The sequence below is a fragment of the Xyrauchen texanus genome, chromosome 21 (genome assembly GCF_025860055.1).
Source record: "Xyrauchen texanus isolate HMW12.3.18 chromosome 21, RBS_HiC_50CHRs, whole genome shotgun sequence".
Taxonomy (NCBI): domain Eukaryota; kingdom Metazoa; phylum Chordata; class Actinopteri; order Cypriniformes; family Catostomidae; genus Xyrauchen; species Xyrauchen texanus.
Genome location: NC_068296.1, coordinates 22,486,646 through 22,503,053, shown reverse-complemented (window position 1 = coordinate 22,503,053; position 16,408 = coordinate 22,486,646). Strand labels below are relative to the sequence as shown.

At 38.3% G+C, this 16,408-nt stretch overlaps 1 protein-coding gene across 1 annotated transcript in view; it reads left to right on the top strand.

The window, feature by feature from the left end:
* The window catches only part of tle3a (TLE family member 3, transcriptional corepressor a), a 40,750-nt gene extending 24,663 nt beyond the window's left edge, over positions 1-16,087 (top strand). Inside the window, exons 14-21 of the mRNA XM_052152238.1 lie at positions 151-314; positions 2,339-2,412; positions 2,663-2,912; positions 4,415-4,662; positions 4,763-4,910; positions 5,004-5,154; positions 13,777-13,853; positions 14,548-16,087. Coding sequence (XP_052008198.1) covers positions 151-314; positions 2,339-2,412; positions 2,663-2,912; positions 4,415-4,662; positions 4,763-4,910; positions 5,004-5,154; positions 13,777-13,853; positions 14,548-14,655 — 1,220 coding nt within the window. The 3' untranslated portion in view covers positions 14,656-16,087. The remainder of the gene's footprint in view (positions 1-150; positions 315-2,338; positions 2,413-2,662; positions 2,913-4,414; positions 4,663-4,762; positions 4,911-5,003; positions 5,155-13,776; positions 13,854-14,547) is intronic.
* Positions 16,088-16,408: the final 321 nt, after the last annotated feature.

Here is a 16,408-nt window from a genome sequence, read left to right as displayed (position 1 = left end):
AGCTTAAAGCAGCTTTCATCTTTTGATGCAGCTCAGCGTAGGCAGGTCTTTGATTGAGATTTATCTCCCTGCTCCCGAATTCTGCTCCTTTCCCTGCGGTAGACTGAGATGCTGATTTATGATTGACTGTGAATCTCTCTCTGTCTGCAGCCGCCCCTGCTCTGCGCACCCCCCTCTCCTACCCGTCTCCCTTTGCCATGATGGGCCACCATGAGATGAATGGCTCTCTGACCAGCCCTGGAGTCTACGCTGGCCTGCACATCTCCCCACAGATGAGTGCAGCAGCAGCTGCTGCCTACGGACGCTCTCCCATGGTAAGTGAGTGAGTATGTGTGCACATGCTTTTGGTAAAGGTTAGAGTATGAACCTTCAAAGTATAGATGGTTGAAAATTATTTTTCAGATGCAATGTGACTCTTTTTCAAACGATTGTGGATCAAGCCAAAATAAATTCATTATCTAAATGTTTAATTTTAATAAATGTAATAAAAATACAGAGTGGCTCAGATGCATGGTTGTTACAAACGTTGTGTTTTTTTTGTGTGTGGAATTTTTACACATAATTTTATCTACCTTAATGAATAGTCTAAAGATTCTCACCCCTACACCAAAGGTTTTTCTGGCTCCAACCATACCTTTCTCCACCATTTCTTCCACTCATTTCTTTTCATATTCTTTCAAATAAATTATCTCATTCTTCCCCAAAGCTCCCACCTTGAGAGTGGAGGGGAGATCTGGGGGGTGATGTAGTGTGTGTGACTGGGTGTGAAATGAGCGTTACATTGACTGGGCTCTCAGGCTGCCTGACTGCCTGCACTCTGATTGCTTCATCCTTTTGGTTAAATGAAGAAGTTGCGTGAGAATTGTTCATTGGTTGGATTTTAGTTTTTACGCAATGATCTAGTCAAGTTCAATGAATGTTATATGCACTGATTGATTGCACAGGTGAAAAAATCAGGGTCCAAAACTGACGAGGGAGTTTTGGACTCCCTCGTCAGTTTGTATTATTATTATTATTATTATTATTAATTAAAAATAAAATTCATATGGCAGTATTAATGTTTAGCTCTTTATCCTTGCATATTATTGACAAAGACCATAACATGATGGATGTTTTTAATGATGTTTAAAATAAATCGCATGTCGCTAACATAAGTGAGGGTCAGACCTCTTGCTGTTTGACCTAAATTAGGTCTTATGTTTCAGGTCCTAATAAAGTGACCAACCAACTGGCGAGAAACTCCATTTATTTACTTTTTAAATCCATTTTTTGCTCTCATTTGACACTTGGCAAGTGTGAGTTGTAGACTCTGTGCAGAATGCAAAAGTTGTGCTTTGCTTGTGGTGTTTGTAATATGCATTTTGATTAGGTATGTGCACGGTTACCATTTTTTAAAATCTGTTTACCTCATATTTTCACACATTGTTTCTTGGTTTTGCAGGAATAAACAACATTTACTGCAATGGAATTTCCTCACTACTCAAAATAGCAGCAAATAAAGTGCATAGTGAGCTATGAGCCTAAATGGCACAATACATAGATCTTCAAATGATAAAATCTCACATTAAAGTCAAACAAAAATAATCAAACTGTCACTGTCTGAATACACGCTCTGCCCAGATATGTTCACATTTTCATGGGGCAGCGAATGCAAGTATTGTCATGTGCATGGAGGTACACTGCTGTGATTAAATAGCCTCTTCAGGGTGCTTTTGATTTTTAAATGGTTTCAAATCTAATGGCATTAAACTTATCTATTTATTGTATGTAAATCTGCACACTAGAGCAAAAGAGAAAAAACAGTCTCTGTTTATCAAGCGCTGAAACTTTGCTTTGTGAAAAACAACCTGGAATCATATTTAATGGTGAAACAGTCACAAAGTCTGCAGAACACAGAACTATGAATGAAACGCAATGCAGGTGTTTCAAGATGCATTTATAATAATTCAAGTTAGTTTTAATTTTACTTATTGTCTAAAAATGCGGCAATCCTGTGAGAGAAGATCTAAGAAAAAACAGTGAGATTCAGCGTAACAGTCAAAGACATCCGTCCAGCACATGTTAAAAGTATATAGAAAAATACCGCATATGTAAACAAAAGCATGTTTGAACAGTCCCTAACTCGCCCTATACTTGAAATACCCGGCCGGAAAACCTGACGGAACTCGCTGAGTTTGGATTGGGTTGAAGAACTCTATTGCATGTGTAGAATAACCAAATAGTGATTTTGGTATTCGAATAGTGGCACATCGAATGTTTAACCGATATCGAATATCTGCACATCTCTAATTTTGATGTGGGTTGCTATTCTAATTCATGTGCTGTTTTGCTTCTGCAGGCTGGTTTCGAGCATCCTCATATGAGAGCTCCTGGACTCCCTGCCAGCCTTACCTCAATCTCTGGAGGAAAACCGTAAGTGTCCAACAAACATTAAATGATCTTGATGAACACGTGGCTATACTAGACCTCTCTCTTTCCCACACTGTTTATTTAATGGTTCCACTAGTGTGCTTAAGAGCACAACTTTCTCCACATCATAATTACTCATTTCAGACTGCTTACTCATATTGCAGAAATTGATTTATTTAACCCACTTCAATCAGTGTGCTGTTGAAAACACAACTACTAAAGAGGTCTCCTTCACCCTGTCTGTCTCTCTCAGAGCGTACTCTTTCCACGTTAGTGCTGACGGACAGATGCAGCCTGTACCCTTCCCACCTGATGCACTGATTGGTCCAGGGATCCCACGCCACGCCCGTCAGATTAACACCCTCAGTCATGGTGAGGTTGTGTGTGCCGTTACAATCAGTAATCCCACTCGCCACGTCTATACCGGTGGCAAAGGCTGTGTTAAGATCTGGGACATTAGTCAGCCTGGAAGCAAGAGCCCAGTTTCTCAACTAGACTGCCTGGTAAGGTTCAATCTAAACTTGTGAATGATTGCTGACCTCTGGCTACTGCCATTACCATTTAAGTTACTTCTAATTCTTTTGCTACAACAGCTAATACTTGCATCTACTACTGCTCCACTGTTCCTACTCTTAAATCAACAACTACTACTACTTCTATAGCTTTTATTAGTGTGTTAATACAGCTTATTACATGGCTCTCTGGAATACTTGTTTCTAATTGGTTAATCACTACATTCTGCGGACTAATATTTTTGTATAATGATTGTTTAAATGTATAATTTACCGTTGTCCTGGACAACAGTTTTCCATCTTAGCTGTACTTCAAAATACATGTATTGAGTTCCATTTATTTGAATAAATGGCACGGCTCCAGACTAAAAAAATTACTTTAAAAATTTTTACAAAAAATTAAGGAACCAAAGGGCTGTTTTTAGTAGCCAAATCACAGATTTTCCTGATTTAGATTGCTAGAAATATAGAAAGCCAAAGAAAGTCAGCTGATAACTCATTAATCATAGGTTTAATGACAGTACATATAGTTGAAGATAAGTTTGCATTCCCTTTTGTCTCATAAGTGTTCACACCCATTTCATAATTTATACAAATATAATATTATTATTAATGCTTTTCAGAATCTACATGACAGATATTTACATGTAGTATGCATATAGTAGTGTGTTGTCGTCTTGAGTGTCAATAAATGTTTGCACATTGTGTAAAAGTTGTGTACAAGTGTCAAAAGCTTGATTATTATATATACTGAATTTACAGTTTTTTTTATTGCCTTAGTCATTCTTTACTGTTACTGGATGGCCCCAGACACAGAGACTACAAGAGTGCAAATTTTATGAAATCCCAGATGCAGTTTATTGTGCTACTCCAATCCAAATCAATAATTACCAGAAGAAAGAAAGTGGTACACAATACGGGACTTTTAATTATAAAGAAGCCCGAAATACACTCAAGACTCTTATTTTGAAATGTCTGCGCTCCTAGTTGTGAGCTCACTGATTGCTGAGAAAGTGAATCTGATTCAAACTGCTAACCTGAGATCCTGAGTTTAAACACTCAGTTCTTTTTGGGTGATTCATGAGAAAGATCTGGTTCAAAACAGTAATTTGTTCATGACTCTCTCGCGCAGCGAGCTCGTCAGAAACCGAACGGGTGTAAAGTGGCGCGAGACACCCTGGCTATGAGTTATTGAATATATTTTTAGAAAACACACAAGATGATATCTAACAAAACCACATATGAAAGCACACAACCCGACTGTCCCCAGTGGCGACTAGATTTTAAATTATTGTGGCAATCAATATATTACAAGTGTGCATATTATTCACAGTCTGGAGCCCTGAATTGGTAAAAAAAAAACATTATTTGGCTCATCTCTCTCTTAACATTAGAAAACATAGTATTGAGAGTTATTATCACAAGTCAAGATGTCTTTGATCTAAACATTTGGGGTTTTCTGTATTATCTCACAATGTTTCTTTTGTCTACAGAACAGGGATAACTACATTCGCTCATGTAAACTGTTACCTGATGGCCGCACTCTAATCGTTGGAGGAGAGGCCAGCACTCTTACCATTTGGGATCTTGCTTCCCAAACACCCCGCATTAAAGCCGAGCTGACCTCCTCCGCGCCGGCCTGCTACGCACTGGCCATCAGCCCTGATGCTAAAGTGTGCTTCTCCTGCTGCAGTGATGGCAACATTGCTGTCTGGGACCTTCATAACCAAACCCTCGTCAGGTGGGCAAGGTTCAATTTGGGGGAATTAACATTTTGTTATGTAACTTTAGGTTTTAAAAGTAGTGTTTTCTCTAAACCCTTTCCTTTGCATGATTTGCAGGCAGTTCCAGGGTCACACAGATGGTGCCAGTTGCATTGACATCTCTCATGATGGCACTAAATTGTGGACAGGCGGCCTTGACAACACCGTACGATCCTGGGATCTCAGAGAGGGACGACAACTCCAACAGCATGACTTCACTTCTCAGGTTAGGCCACCAGTCACCGACTTGTGTCTTGCTGCTTTAAGCTATGCAATTAAAAACCATGTTGCTCAGCCATGTCTGTTCCCCTAAATGCAGATCTTCTCCCTGGGCTACTGTCCCACGGGTGAATGGCTGGCAGTTGGTATGGAGAGCAGCAATGTGGAAGTTCTCCACCACACCAAGCCTGACAAGTACCAGCTGCACCTTCACGAGAGTTGTGTTCTCTCTCTCAAATTTGCCTATTGTGGTAAGACACTGATGTCTTCTGATACAAGCTGCATTGATTGATTTCATATGTATAAAGCATAGGGCTGTCATGATTATGAAATTTGGATGAGGATTAATTGTAAAAAAAGAAATAATAATTGCCTGTTTTAGAGCCAAGATGATTAATTGACTTTTTTAGGCTTTCATGATTAAATGTCATATCAGTTGTCATATTTTTAAGGTGCATGTGTCCTTCACACACCTTAAGACATTTTTACATAATTAACTTCAAATATATATATATATATATATATATAGAACTTCCGGTGGCGCAAGAGAGCGAGATGGATGTGTAGTGGTTTGCTCCCCACAGTCGTTTTAGAAAATACCCCCTAACACTAGAAAAAGCAGTGAAATAAACTAAACTCGAGTATGAGAGGAGGAAGAATGCAAAGAATTCATAAGATCGACAAGAAGATGAGCAAAAATCAAGTAAACTCGGATGTGGATGTGGATACCGGGCCTGACGAAGATGGCGGTGAAGGAACAGCCTCAGGTAACGCTACTGAAGCTAAAGTTACTGTTAACCAAAACACTCTGCTCGAAAGTCTGGCGCTTCTATCTAAAGAGCTTAAGGACTTCAAACAAGTTGTGAGACAGGACCTGAGTGATTTTAAAAATGATGTCATGAAAACTATGAAGGATGACCTCGTTGAATTCAAATCCGAAGTTTTGCGAGAGTTGCAGAGCCAAAACGCCAATATCATAGAGGCTCAAACACGAATAGCGGACCTGGAATTAGCCTGCTTAGAAATGAAAGATACGCTGATAACAGTCGTGAAACGAAACTCGGAGATGCAGGACAAGCTAGTGGATTTGGAGAGTCGCTCTAGAAGTAATAATATTCGAATTTATGGAGTACCGGAAGAAAAAGAAGGCAAATCGGTCACTGACTTTGTAAGTGAACTATTCAAAACTCACCTCGAACTGCCAGCTGAAGTGGAGCTCCAAGTCCAACGGGCACATAGAGCGCTAGTTTCGAAACCGCCTACAACCGCACCACCGCGATCAATAATAGTGAATTTTTTACACTTCTGTGTCAAAGAGATGGTTCTTCAGAAAGCATGGCAGAAGAAGGTTGAAATCGATGGCAAGCGAGTTTACTTTGACAACGACTATGCAGCTGATATTGTCGAAAAACGCAAAGCATATGGGCCAATCAAAGCTGCCCTGAAGGAGAGGGGGATCCGATTCCAGACACCCTACACGAGGATGCGAGTACACTGGGGTCTCAGGGCTACAGATCTACGGAAGTGCGGATGAAGCAGCTCAGAATTTGATTAAACGTGAATTTCAGATAAAGATTACCACGTCGAAGAGGAACGCTGCAAGAGCTGTAGAGGAACGTCTGAATGAACTGTTGCCATGGAAACGCATCAACACTTCGGACAGAGCAGCTCAACGTGCAAGGGAGAGGCTTACGGAGTTTAGAAGAGACCTGCCACTACATAGTTAATGAGATAACTATGGCCCAGAGCAAGAATAAATGAGGCTACAAGTATTAGTAGCAAAATAGCCTAAGCATTTAAATTTTTTGATTCACGACAGGTTTTTCAGGCAGGCTAGCATGGGCCTACCTATGGATACTCCCTTCTGTTTATTTTCGACTCTATTTCCATTTTGACAGTCCGCTATAATAATAATAAAAAAAAATATATATATATAATAATTAAAAAAAATAAATTAATAAATAAATAAATAAATAATAATAAGGAAAAAATAAAATAAAAAAGTCTTATGACTTAATCCAAATAGTTTATGAAACTGACTGAGGAGCTATCTTAAGCGCTTTATGTTGGACATTTCTAGTAAAAATGAGTATTTCCTCATTACTAGTGAGGGCCCCTACGAAAATGAGGCACCTTTCCCTCCTCCCACCAACAGGGACCACGAATCCATCCTTGTTTTCGGAAGGCGCGAAGTTCTATGTTCAATTGATGTTCAATGTTTTTTTTTTTTTGTTTTTTTTTTTACTTTTGTTATGTTGAACTCTGGATTACAACTTTTCAGCCATGGGAATGATATAGAATAACATAAAGATACTGTCGTGGAATGTTAATGGTCTTAATAATCCCATTTAAAAGACGGAAGGTAATGACCAGGTTAAAACACTACACATCTCAAATTATATATCTACAAGAAACACATTTGTCTGGGCAGGAATGCGAGAAACTTAAGAGGTTTGGTTATAACAATACGTTTTATAGTTATTTCCGTCATGGGTGTAGAAGAGGGGTGACTATACTAATTTCAGATTCAGTAAAATTTGAATGTTCTAAAGTGATTAACGATAAGGAAGGAAGATTTATTATTGTAAAAGGAAAGCTAGGAAATGAAAAAGTGACACTGGTTAATGTTTATGCCCCTCCCAACAGTGGAAAACATTTAATCAAAACTCTGCTCGACAACATTATTCTGGAAACAGATGGCATATTGATATGTGGGGGCGATTTTAATATTGTGTTGAATGATAAACTAGATACAACAAACAAAAACAAAAAATGCAACCACATTACTAAAATAATCAAAACTACATTTAAAGAATTTGGTATAGTGGACCTTTGGAGGGAATTTCACCCATTTAAAAAGGATTACACTCATTACTCGGCCCCTAATGATAGCTACTCCAGAATTGACTATCTATTTATGAATAAAAATTAGTTGTACCGAGTACAGGAGTGTGAAATTGAAGGTGCAGACATATCAGATCACTGTGCAGTTTACCTAAAACTCCAGCTGAAATCACAAGAGAAAAGTAAATTGTGGAGATTAAATGTTGGAATTCTGAATTATAAAAATATAGCTGATGAGATTAAAGAGGAGATTAAAATATATCTATCTGTAAATGACAATGGAGAGGTTAGCCCTGTCATTCTATGGGATGCCCTTAAAGCAGTCCTGAGAGGGAAAATTATAGCTAAGACAGTGTCTATTAAAAAAGCTAGAGAAGAAGCATTTAAGAAAGAAAAGGAGAAACTATCTGAAATTGAACAGCTACATAAGAACACACGTGATCCCTCATTATTACCTCAAATTAAAAAAGCTAGGGATAATATTGATAAAATGTTAAGTATAGAAACTGAAAAGAAGATTCGATTTTTAAAACAATCATATTACTGAAGTGGGACCAAGGGCTACCAGATTGCTAGCAAAAAGATTAAAAAAGCAACAGGCTGATAGAACAATTCACAAAATACGAGATATAGACACAAACCAGATGACATATGAACCCAAAGAGAGTGAATCTAATTTTAGGAACTACTATAAAAATCTGTACAGCCAACCTCCATCATCCACCACTGACCAAATGAGAACGTTTCTAGAGAATCTTGACTTACCAGCAATTGGGAAGAAACAAAATGACCTTTTGACCTCACCCATTACAGTATCAGAAATAGAGCAAGCAGTCAGTAGATTAAAAGCGAAAAAATCTCCGGGTAGTGATGGCCTACCAGGTGAATGGTACAAAACATTCAGGGAGCAACTTATACCATTACTTTTGTCATCATTTAATTATACACTTGACCATGGCAAACTACCACCATCCTGGAAGGAAGCAGTAATAACAGTGATCCCTAAGGGGATTAACAAGGATACCTGCTCAGGTTACAGACCGATTTCTATACTTAATGTAGATTATAAATTATACACCTCAATTTTGAACAAAAGATTTGAGCAATTTATGAACGACATCATAGATAAGGATCAAACAGGTTTTATTATGGGGCGCCAAACCCATGACAATATAAGGAGAACCCAACATATTATTGAACACGTTTAGCAAAACAATACCAGTGCAGCCTTGATAAGTCTTGACGCAGAGAAGGCATTTGACTGTGTTAATTGGGCATTTCTATATCAGACACTTAAAAAAATTGGATTAAATAAGAAGGCTGTTCAATGTATTGAGACACTTTATCAAAAGCCGACTGCAAGGATAAAAATTAATGGGAGTCTAACTGAGAGTATACAGTTAGAAAGATCTACCAGACAAGGTTGCTGCCTATCACCAACACTGTTTGCATGTTTTATAGAGCCCCTGGCACAAGCAATTAGGCAGAATACAGATCTGAGAGGGATAAGGGTTGGGGATGAAGACCACATCATTGGTCTTTTTGCTGATGATGTGATCTGCTATTTAGGAGACCCAGGCACATGCCTTCCAATATTAATTAATCAACTCGAGGCGTTCGGTTTCTATTCAGGTTATAAGTTAAACTTTGCCAGAACACAGGTCTTAACATTGAACTATCTACCATCCAAAAATATACAACAAAAATACAATCTCAATTGGAATGCAACTACAATGAAATACCTTGGGGTTACCTTAACTAGAGGAATGGACGATCTATATGAGACCAACTATGTTAAAGTGGATAAATCCATTACAAATGATGTAGAGAGGTGGAATGTCCTTTCTCTGGACTTTAGTTCCCGGATAGAGACTATAAAAATGAGCATCCTCCCTCGACTCCTCTACCTCTTCCAACCACTCCCTATTGAGATACCGGAGAATCAATTTAGAACGTGGGATAAAGTTATCTCTAGGTTCATATGGAATGGTCAAAGGCCAAGAATCCAATATGAAACTTTACAGCTTGGAAAACATGAAGGAGGTATGGCACTCCCAAATCTTAAGGAATATTTTTATGCAGCACAACTTAGACCTTTAGACCTTGCTAAGGATTACAAGGCTAAATGGAAAAACCTAGAGCAGTATGTACAAGGGAGGGAAATTCAAAGTCTTATTGGGGATGAAGGGGAAGCTAAGGATTTATTTAAACAGATAGATGCTATCACCCAGTTCTCATTAAAATTGTGGTTCAGCATAGTACGAAAATATAAATTAGAGGCAGATCTCCCTCTACTTAGATGGATAGCTTATGACAGACACTTCACCCCGACTACTCTTGACCAGAGATTTCAACAATGGATACTGAATGGAATAACAGCACTGTGTATAGTAACGAAGGACGGGAATTTTATGAGTTTTGAAGAGATGAAACAAAACTTTACATTATACAATCAGGATCATTTCAGGTACTTACAATTAAGGGATTTTTATATGAAGGAAGTAAAACCAAAAATAAATCTGGGGGAAAACGGTATAATTAGAACTATAATAGGAATATACAACTCAAGGAAGTACAGAATAATATCTACATTATACCAGCAACTGAGGGAGAGGAAGGGAAATACAACGTCATATGTTAAGCAGAAGTGGGAAAAAGAGCTAGGTATGAATATATCTGAAGAAGACTGGTTACATATATGGAATACACAACAATCTACCACTTCGTCATGTATATGGAGGGAATTCTGTTGGAAAAATGTAATACAATTTTTCATTACTCCTAAAATTAAGAGCACATTTTTGTCAATACCACAACCATGTTGGAGACAGTGTGGAGCGGTAAATGTAAACCATTCGCATGTCTTTTGGCTCTGCCCTGTTATTACACAGTTTTGGGAGGATGTCCACTTGGTTATTGTTGAAATCTTGGGTTATGATATACCTAAGTCATGTTCAGTGCTGTATTTTGGTAATATGAAAGGAAACATTGTGTCAAGAGAAGACCGATACCTGTTTAAAATTTTGCTAGCTGCATGTAAAAAGGCCATTACTGAAAAGATGGTATAAGCCGGACCCACCAACACGAGATGAATGGCTGAAACTAGTGTCTGAAATAAGTGTAATGGAATGGTTGACTCATAAGATAAGAGTTCAAGAGGATCAATGCGCAAATAACTGGGGAAAATGGACTGTATTTACATCTCAACGACAAGAAGAGGTCTGAAGTTGATGTATCTCTTTCACTAAACTGTAATGTTAAGGTAATCCAGATTTGTTTTTTTATTTATTTATTTATTTTTTGGTTTGTTTGTTTTGTTAATTATAATTTTTGTATATATGTGTCGAAACTATAAAAAATAAAGTATAAAAAAAAAAAATATATATATATATATATATATATATATATATATATATATATATATATATATATATATATATATATATATATATATATATATATATATATATATATATATATATATTTGAAGGATATATTATCACCCGTGTTAACATTATTAACATTTTTGGAGAGTATGAATGATGAAAAATACTTCGAAATACTTGGTTGAAGTCAGAAGTTTACATACAGTTAGGTTGAAGTCATTAAAACAAATTTTTTAACCACTCCACAGATTTAATAGTAGCGCAAGTCGTTTAGGACATCTACCACAAGTAATTTTTCCAACAATTGGTTACAGAAAGATTGTTTTACTTTTGAATCGACTATGTATTACTTTTCCAGTGGGTCAGATGTTTACATATACTAATGCCTTAAGACTTAAGACAATAAGTCAATTAGCTTCTGATAAGAGCTGTACTTGTGAAAGTACATGTACTTGTACAAACTTAGTGCCTCTTTGCATGGGAAAATCAGCCATGACCTCAGAAACAATTGTTGACCTCCACAAGTCTGGTTTATCCTTGGGAGCAATTTCCAAAGCCTGAAGGTACCACGTTCATCTGTACAATCAATAGTATGCAAGTATAAACACCTTGGGACCACTCAGCCATCATACCACTCAGAAAGGAGACACATTCTGTGTCCTAGAGATGAATGTAGTTTGGTGCAAATCAATCACAGAAAAACAGCAAAGGACCTTGTGAAGATGCTGGAGGAAACCGGTTGACAAGTATCGATATCCACAATAAAAGAGTCCTATATCAACATAAACTGAAAGTCTGCTCAGCAAGGAAAAAGCAGATGCTCCAAAACCGCCATAAAAAAAGCTAGACTACAGTTTGAAAGTGCAGATGGGGACAAAGATTGTACTTTTTGGAGAAATGTCGTCTGGTCTAATGAAACAAAATTTTGGCCATAATGACCATTGTTGTGTTTGGAGGATAAAGGGTGAGGCTTGCAAGCCGAAGAACGCCATCCCAACCGTGAAGCATGGGGGTGGCAGCATCATGTTGTGGGGGTGCTTTGCTGCAGGAGGGACTGGTGCAATTCACAAAATAGATGACATCACGAGGAAGGAAAATTATGTGGATATATTGAAGCAACATCTCAAGACATCAGTCTGGAAGTTAAAGCTTGGTCACAAATGGGTCTTCCAAACGGACATTGACCCCATCGTACCTCGAAAGTTGAAGCAAAATTGCGTAAGGTCAACAAAGTCAAGGCATTGGAGTGGCCATCACAAAGCTCTAACCTCAATCCAATAGAACATTTCTGGGCAGAACTGAAAAAGCCTGTGTGAGCATGGAGGCCTACAAACCTGACTCAGTTACACCAGTTATGTCTGGAGGAATGGGACAAAATTCCAGCAACTTATTGTGAGAAGCTTTTGGAAGGCTTCCCAAAATGCTTGAGCCAAGTTAAACAATTTAAAGGCTATGCTACCAAAAGTGTATGTAAACTTCTTAGCCACTGGGAATGTGATGAAAGTACTGTTTCACATTCTTAAAATAAAGTAGTGATCCTAACTGACCTAAGACAGGGAATGTTTTCTTCATTTAAATGGCAGAAATTGTGAAAAAAGTATGAACAGTTTAAATGTGTTAGGCTAAGGTGTATGTAAACTTCTGGCTTCAACTGTAAATATGGCTCTCTTATTGGTCAACTTTAGTTTTGGTCAATTAAAAATGTACACCTGTTTTTAGAATATTTAATATTATATTTATTTTTTATAAAATATACATTCTTAACTGTATTATATTTATATAATATTATATAATGCAATAGTACAATTTCTGTCCTCATTTCTTCACTTAACTTTTTTTTTAATGCTCTTTAATTAAATCCACAATCCCTTATTTCTCAAAGCAAAACCTTTTTGAGATTTCGTTTCATAATTTTATCACTCCACAGAAATAAAGCATGCATCTCTTCTGTTTCACTGCATGTCATTAACATTGTATGAACCCGCTATGACCAGCAACATTTGCTATTTTTTTTTTATCGTTTAAAGTGAAGCCGGAGCATTTTGCTTTCACTATCAAAGTTTATATTTTTGCGAGAGTTAGGTGCGAGCCTCTGCTGACGACATGTATCAGAGTGCTTGAGAATCGCTTCACATGCTCTTCCGGACAGGAGATGCTATGGTTGACGTCCACAGTGTGGCTCAGTGACGCTACGAGTTCAACTGCCTTTTGATGGCATTTATATATTCGCTTAAAATTCCCTCATTTGGGCATTAAAATGTGATTTGAATGTGAAGTGCACAATAATCGCAGTCGTCTCAAATAACTGCAGTTATATCAAATAACCACGATCAGGCAGTTTAATATAATAATCGCGACAGGTCTAATAGAGCACAGGCAAATATTTTAAAGTTGACACTCAAATGAGAAGTGTGCATCAACTACAGATTTTGCACTTGCAGCTGCTTTGAGATCTTTGCGTTCCACAGCAGTTATACAGTGGCACTTTCATACAGCACAACATCCTACTGCTCATTCCTCGATTGAACAGAACCTTGGCTAACATTTTCTACTAGGTTGTCTTTTATTTGGCTTTCTGCACATATCTCCAATTTGCCCGTACTCTGAACAGAGCTCTAATTACATTTGATTTCTCCTGACAAGGTAAATGGTTCGTGAGCACTGGGAAGGACAATCTGTTGAATGCGTGGAGGACTCCCTACGGCGCCAGCATATTCCAGGTACAGAGATCAATACCGACTGTCTGCAGGAAGTTTGTAGGCTGAGTCAATTGAAAGGGCACAGTGACCGCTGGCTGACAGGCCCGGGCCTTGGTCAGCGGAAATGGGCTGGAGTATATCATTAACGTTGGGTCCTGACCACTTAGTGCGGATGTTGGTCCATGCATGTAGCTCGCATCTACCAGCTTAAGAGTAAATAATGATAACCCTTCAAGTGTTTATGACTGAAGCTTTGCTCAAACACTAATGCGTTGTTTGAGGGGGGCTTACATACATGCCTGTCAGCATTTTCTCTGAGTAATAGAGGATGTCTGAAGAGATTTATGCAGTCATTTGTGGCACATTAAAGTTAAAATTTGAACTGGTTTATTTTACCAGATGAAGCAAAAAAGGCACTTCATTCTGAGCATAACAGTATGAATCGCTGTAATACACAGACTTGAGTATCTTGTTGCTTTTATTAAATGGTGGCAAGGCAACAGCATTATTTCAATTCTTCCATGTTGAATTGTTAATTATCCTTACTGTAGGCTGTGTTTGCATTCCAATTTGCCTCATTAATATAGAATGTGTTCACTTTCATTTTACAATTAAATAAGCTGATTTCAATGCAGTTCATCCAATCAGAATTTAGAGTCAGAACTGTCAGTTTTATAATGTGGCTTTTTTTCCCTTCTCTCTCATCTTTCCACAGTCAAAGGAATCATCCTCGGTTCTGAGCTGTGACATCTCAGCCGATGACAAGTACATTGTTACAGGCTCTGGAGACAAGAAGGCCACGGTGTATGAAGTGATCTACTAGACTGAGAGGTAACAGGGTGGAGCAGCTCTGGAATCTGGAGGAGGAAGGGACAGAGGACTTCTCACTCCGGTGACTCCTAGTCAATTAGACACGAACAGCCTTTGTCTGACTGCCTGTCTCATTCTCACTGACTATATTACTGACTGACCTGACCGCAGCCATGGACGTCTGGGTGCTGAGTTGACCTGGACTTGAGCTGCCTGGACGTGGACATAAATGTGCAGCCCTACAGACCCCAAAACATCTCCTCCACCGTGACCACATTCGGCCCAGTTTATATGGCACTAGAGAACATTGTCTCAATGTTTCTTTCCTTGGTGTTTTTTTTCATCATCTTTCTTTGATGGAGTTTGTATTCTTTTCTCGCTATGCGGTGAGAATGTTCTATAATGCATTGTGAAGCAGTGCTTCGTTCTGAAACTTCATCTGCTTGGAGGCTTTGTGAAAAGTGTACATAATGGAGTATTAAAATGCCTTTTATAGATTTATATTTTGGTGTCCAGTTACACTTGTGATGATTCTCTTTCTCTCTCTCTTTCTCATTCTCTCATTGATGTCTCGTTTTCCCCTTCGAGGTTTGGAAATTAGATTAGGACGTTTTTTCTCAAGATATTCTATTCCGTGTTTTTCCCCCCTCCTTTGAGAAGTTCATTTTCTAGGTTGACCTTTTATGGAAATCTAATTTGCTTCTTTTCCCTCCCTCCTGAAAAACAATTTTAAGCTAAATCACATTACAGAGGCGTTTTTGTAAAATATCCTATTGAAGAACTTTTTTTTTTTTTTAAGTTGCTTGAAAAACCCCATCGCAAGGCACCCGAGACTGCAGATGAGCCTCTGCAGGTGGGGAGGTTCATTTCTCCAACAAACACTGAGCACCAGTATATGACTGTCTGCTCCACCTTCCCTCTCTTGGCCGCAACAAGAAACAAGACCCTGCCTCCTGGAAACGGAGAGACTCTCTTTGGGGGACATGATCTGGATTTTGATTGCGATTGTATTGATCAATTAGTAAAGGACTACTCTCAAACCTGTGACTTAATTATGCTGTTGTATGACCTGGACATGACGTCTTGTAGTGGAAGATTTGGAATTTGGAAAAAGTGGTTGTTTTCCCTTCCTGAGTCCCAGTGACATACACTGTGGTTTGTGTGCATTGTTTCAAATACAGGAAGCACAAAGTAAAGGTAAAATGTCTGCATATAAGCCAAACGGACCATAACACTCTTGCCTAGACATTTACTTGATGCCTAGCTTGTTCATTGCATCACACTGTTAGCATCCCCCTTCCAAAGTAAGAGCAAAGAGCTGGAAGAAACGGACACTTCTCAAAACACACCAAAGTATGTAGCAAACTGTGTTGTCACTGAAGATGTGTACAGTTGTTGATAATTCAATAAACCGTTTTTGTAAAAATAAAATATGAAATATTTAAGAATGCCTTCTATCTCTCTCTGTCTGTTGTGTAAATTAGTTTCACAGTGTCTCACATTGGCCACTTCAGTGACAGTATTGTAATGGCGCATCAATGGAGAGCTAAACTTCAAGCCACTTGAGGGAAGCATGACGTAAACCCTGCTCTTCGGCCTCTCTTAATGTTCTGTTGGAAGTGTAGTACTCTTATTAGGGGGTCAGCTGAGATGAATGTCCTCTCCAGCCTTTTTTTTATGTCTGTTCCTCTGTATAGCGAGGGGCTCTCTTTGTGAACTCCTCCCCCTTGCCTGTTTAGTAATGTTTTTGTAAGACTATAAAAGCA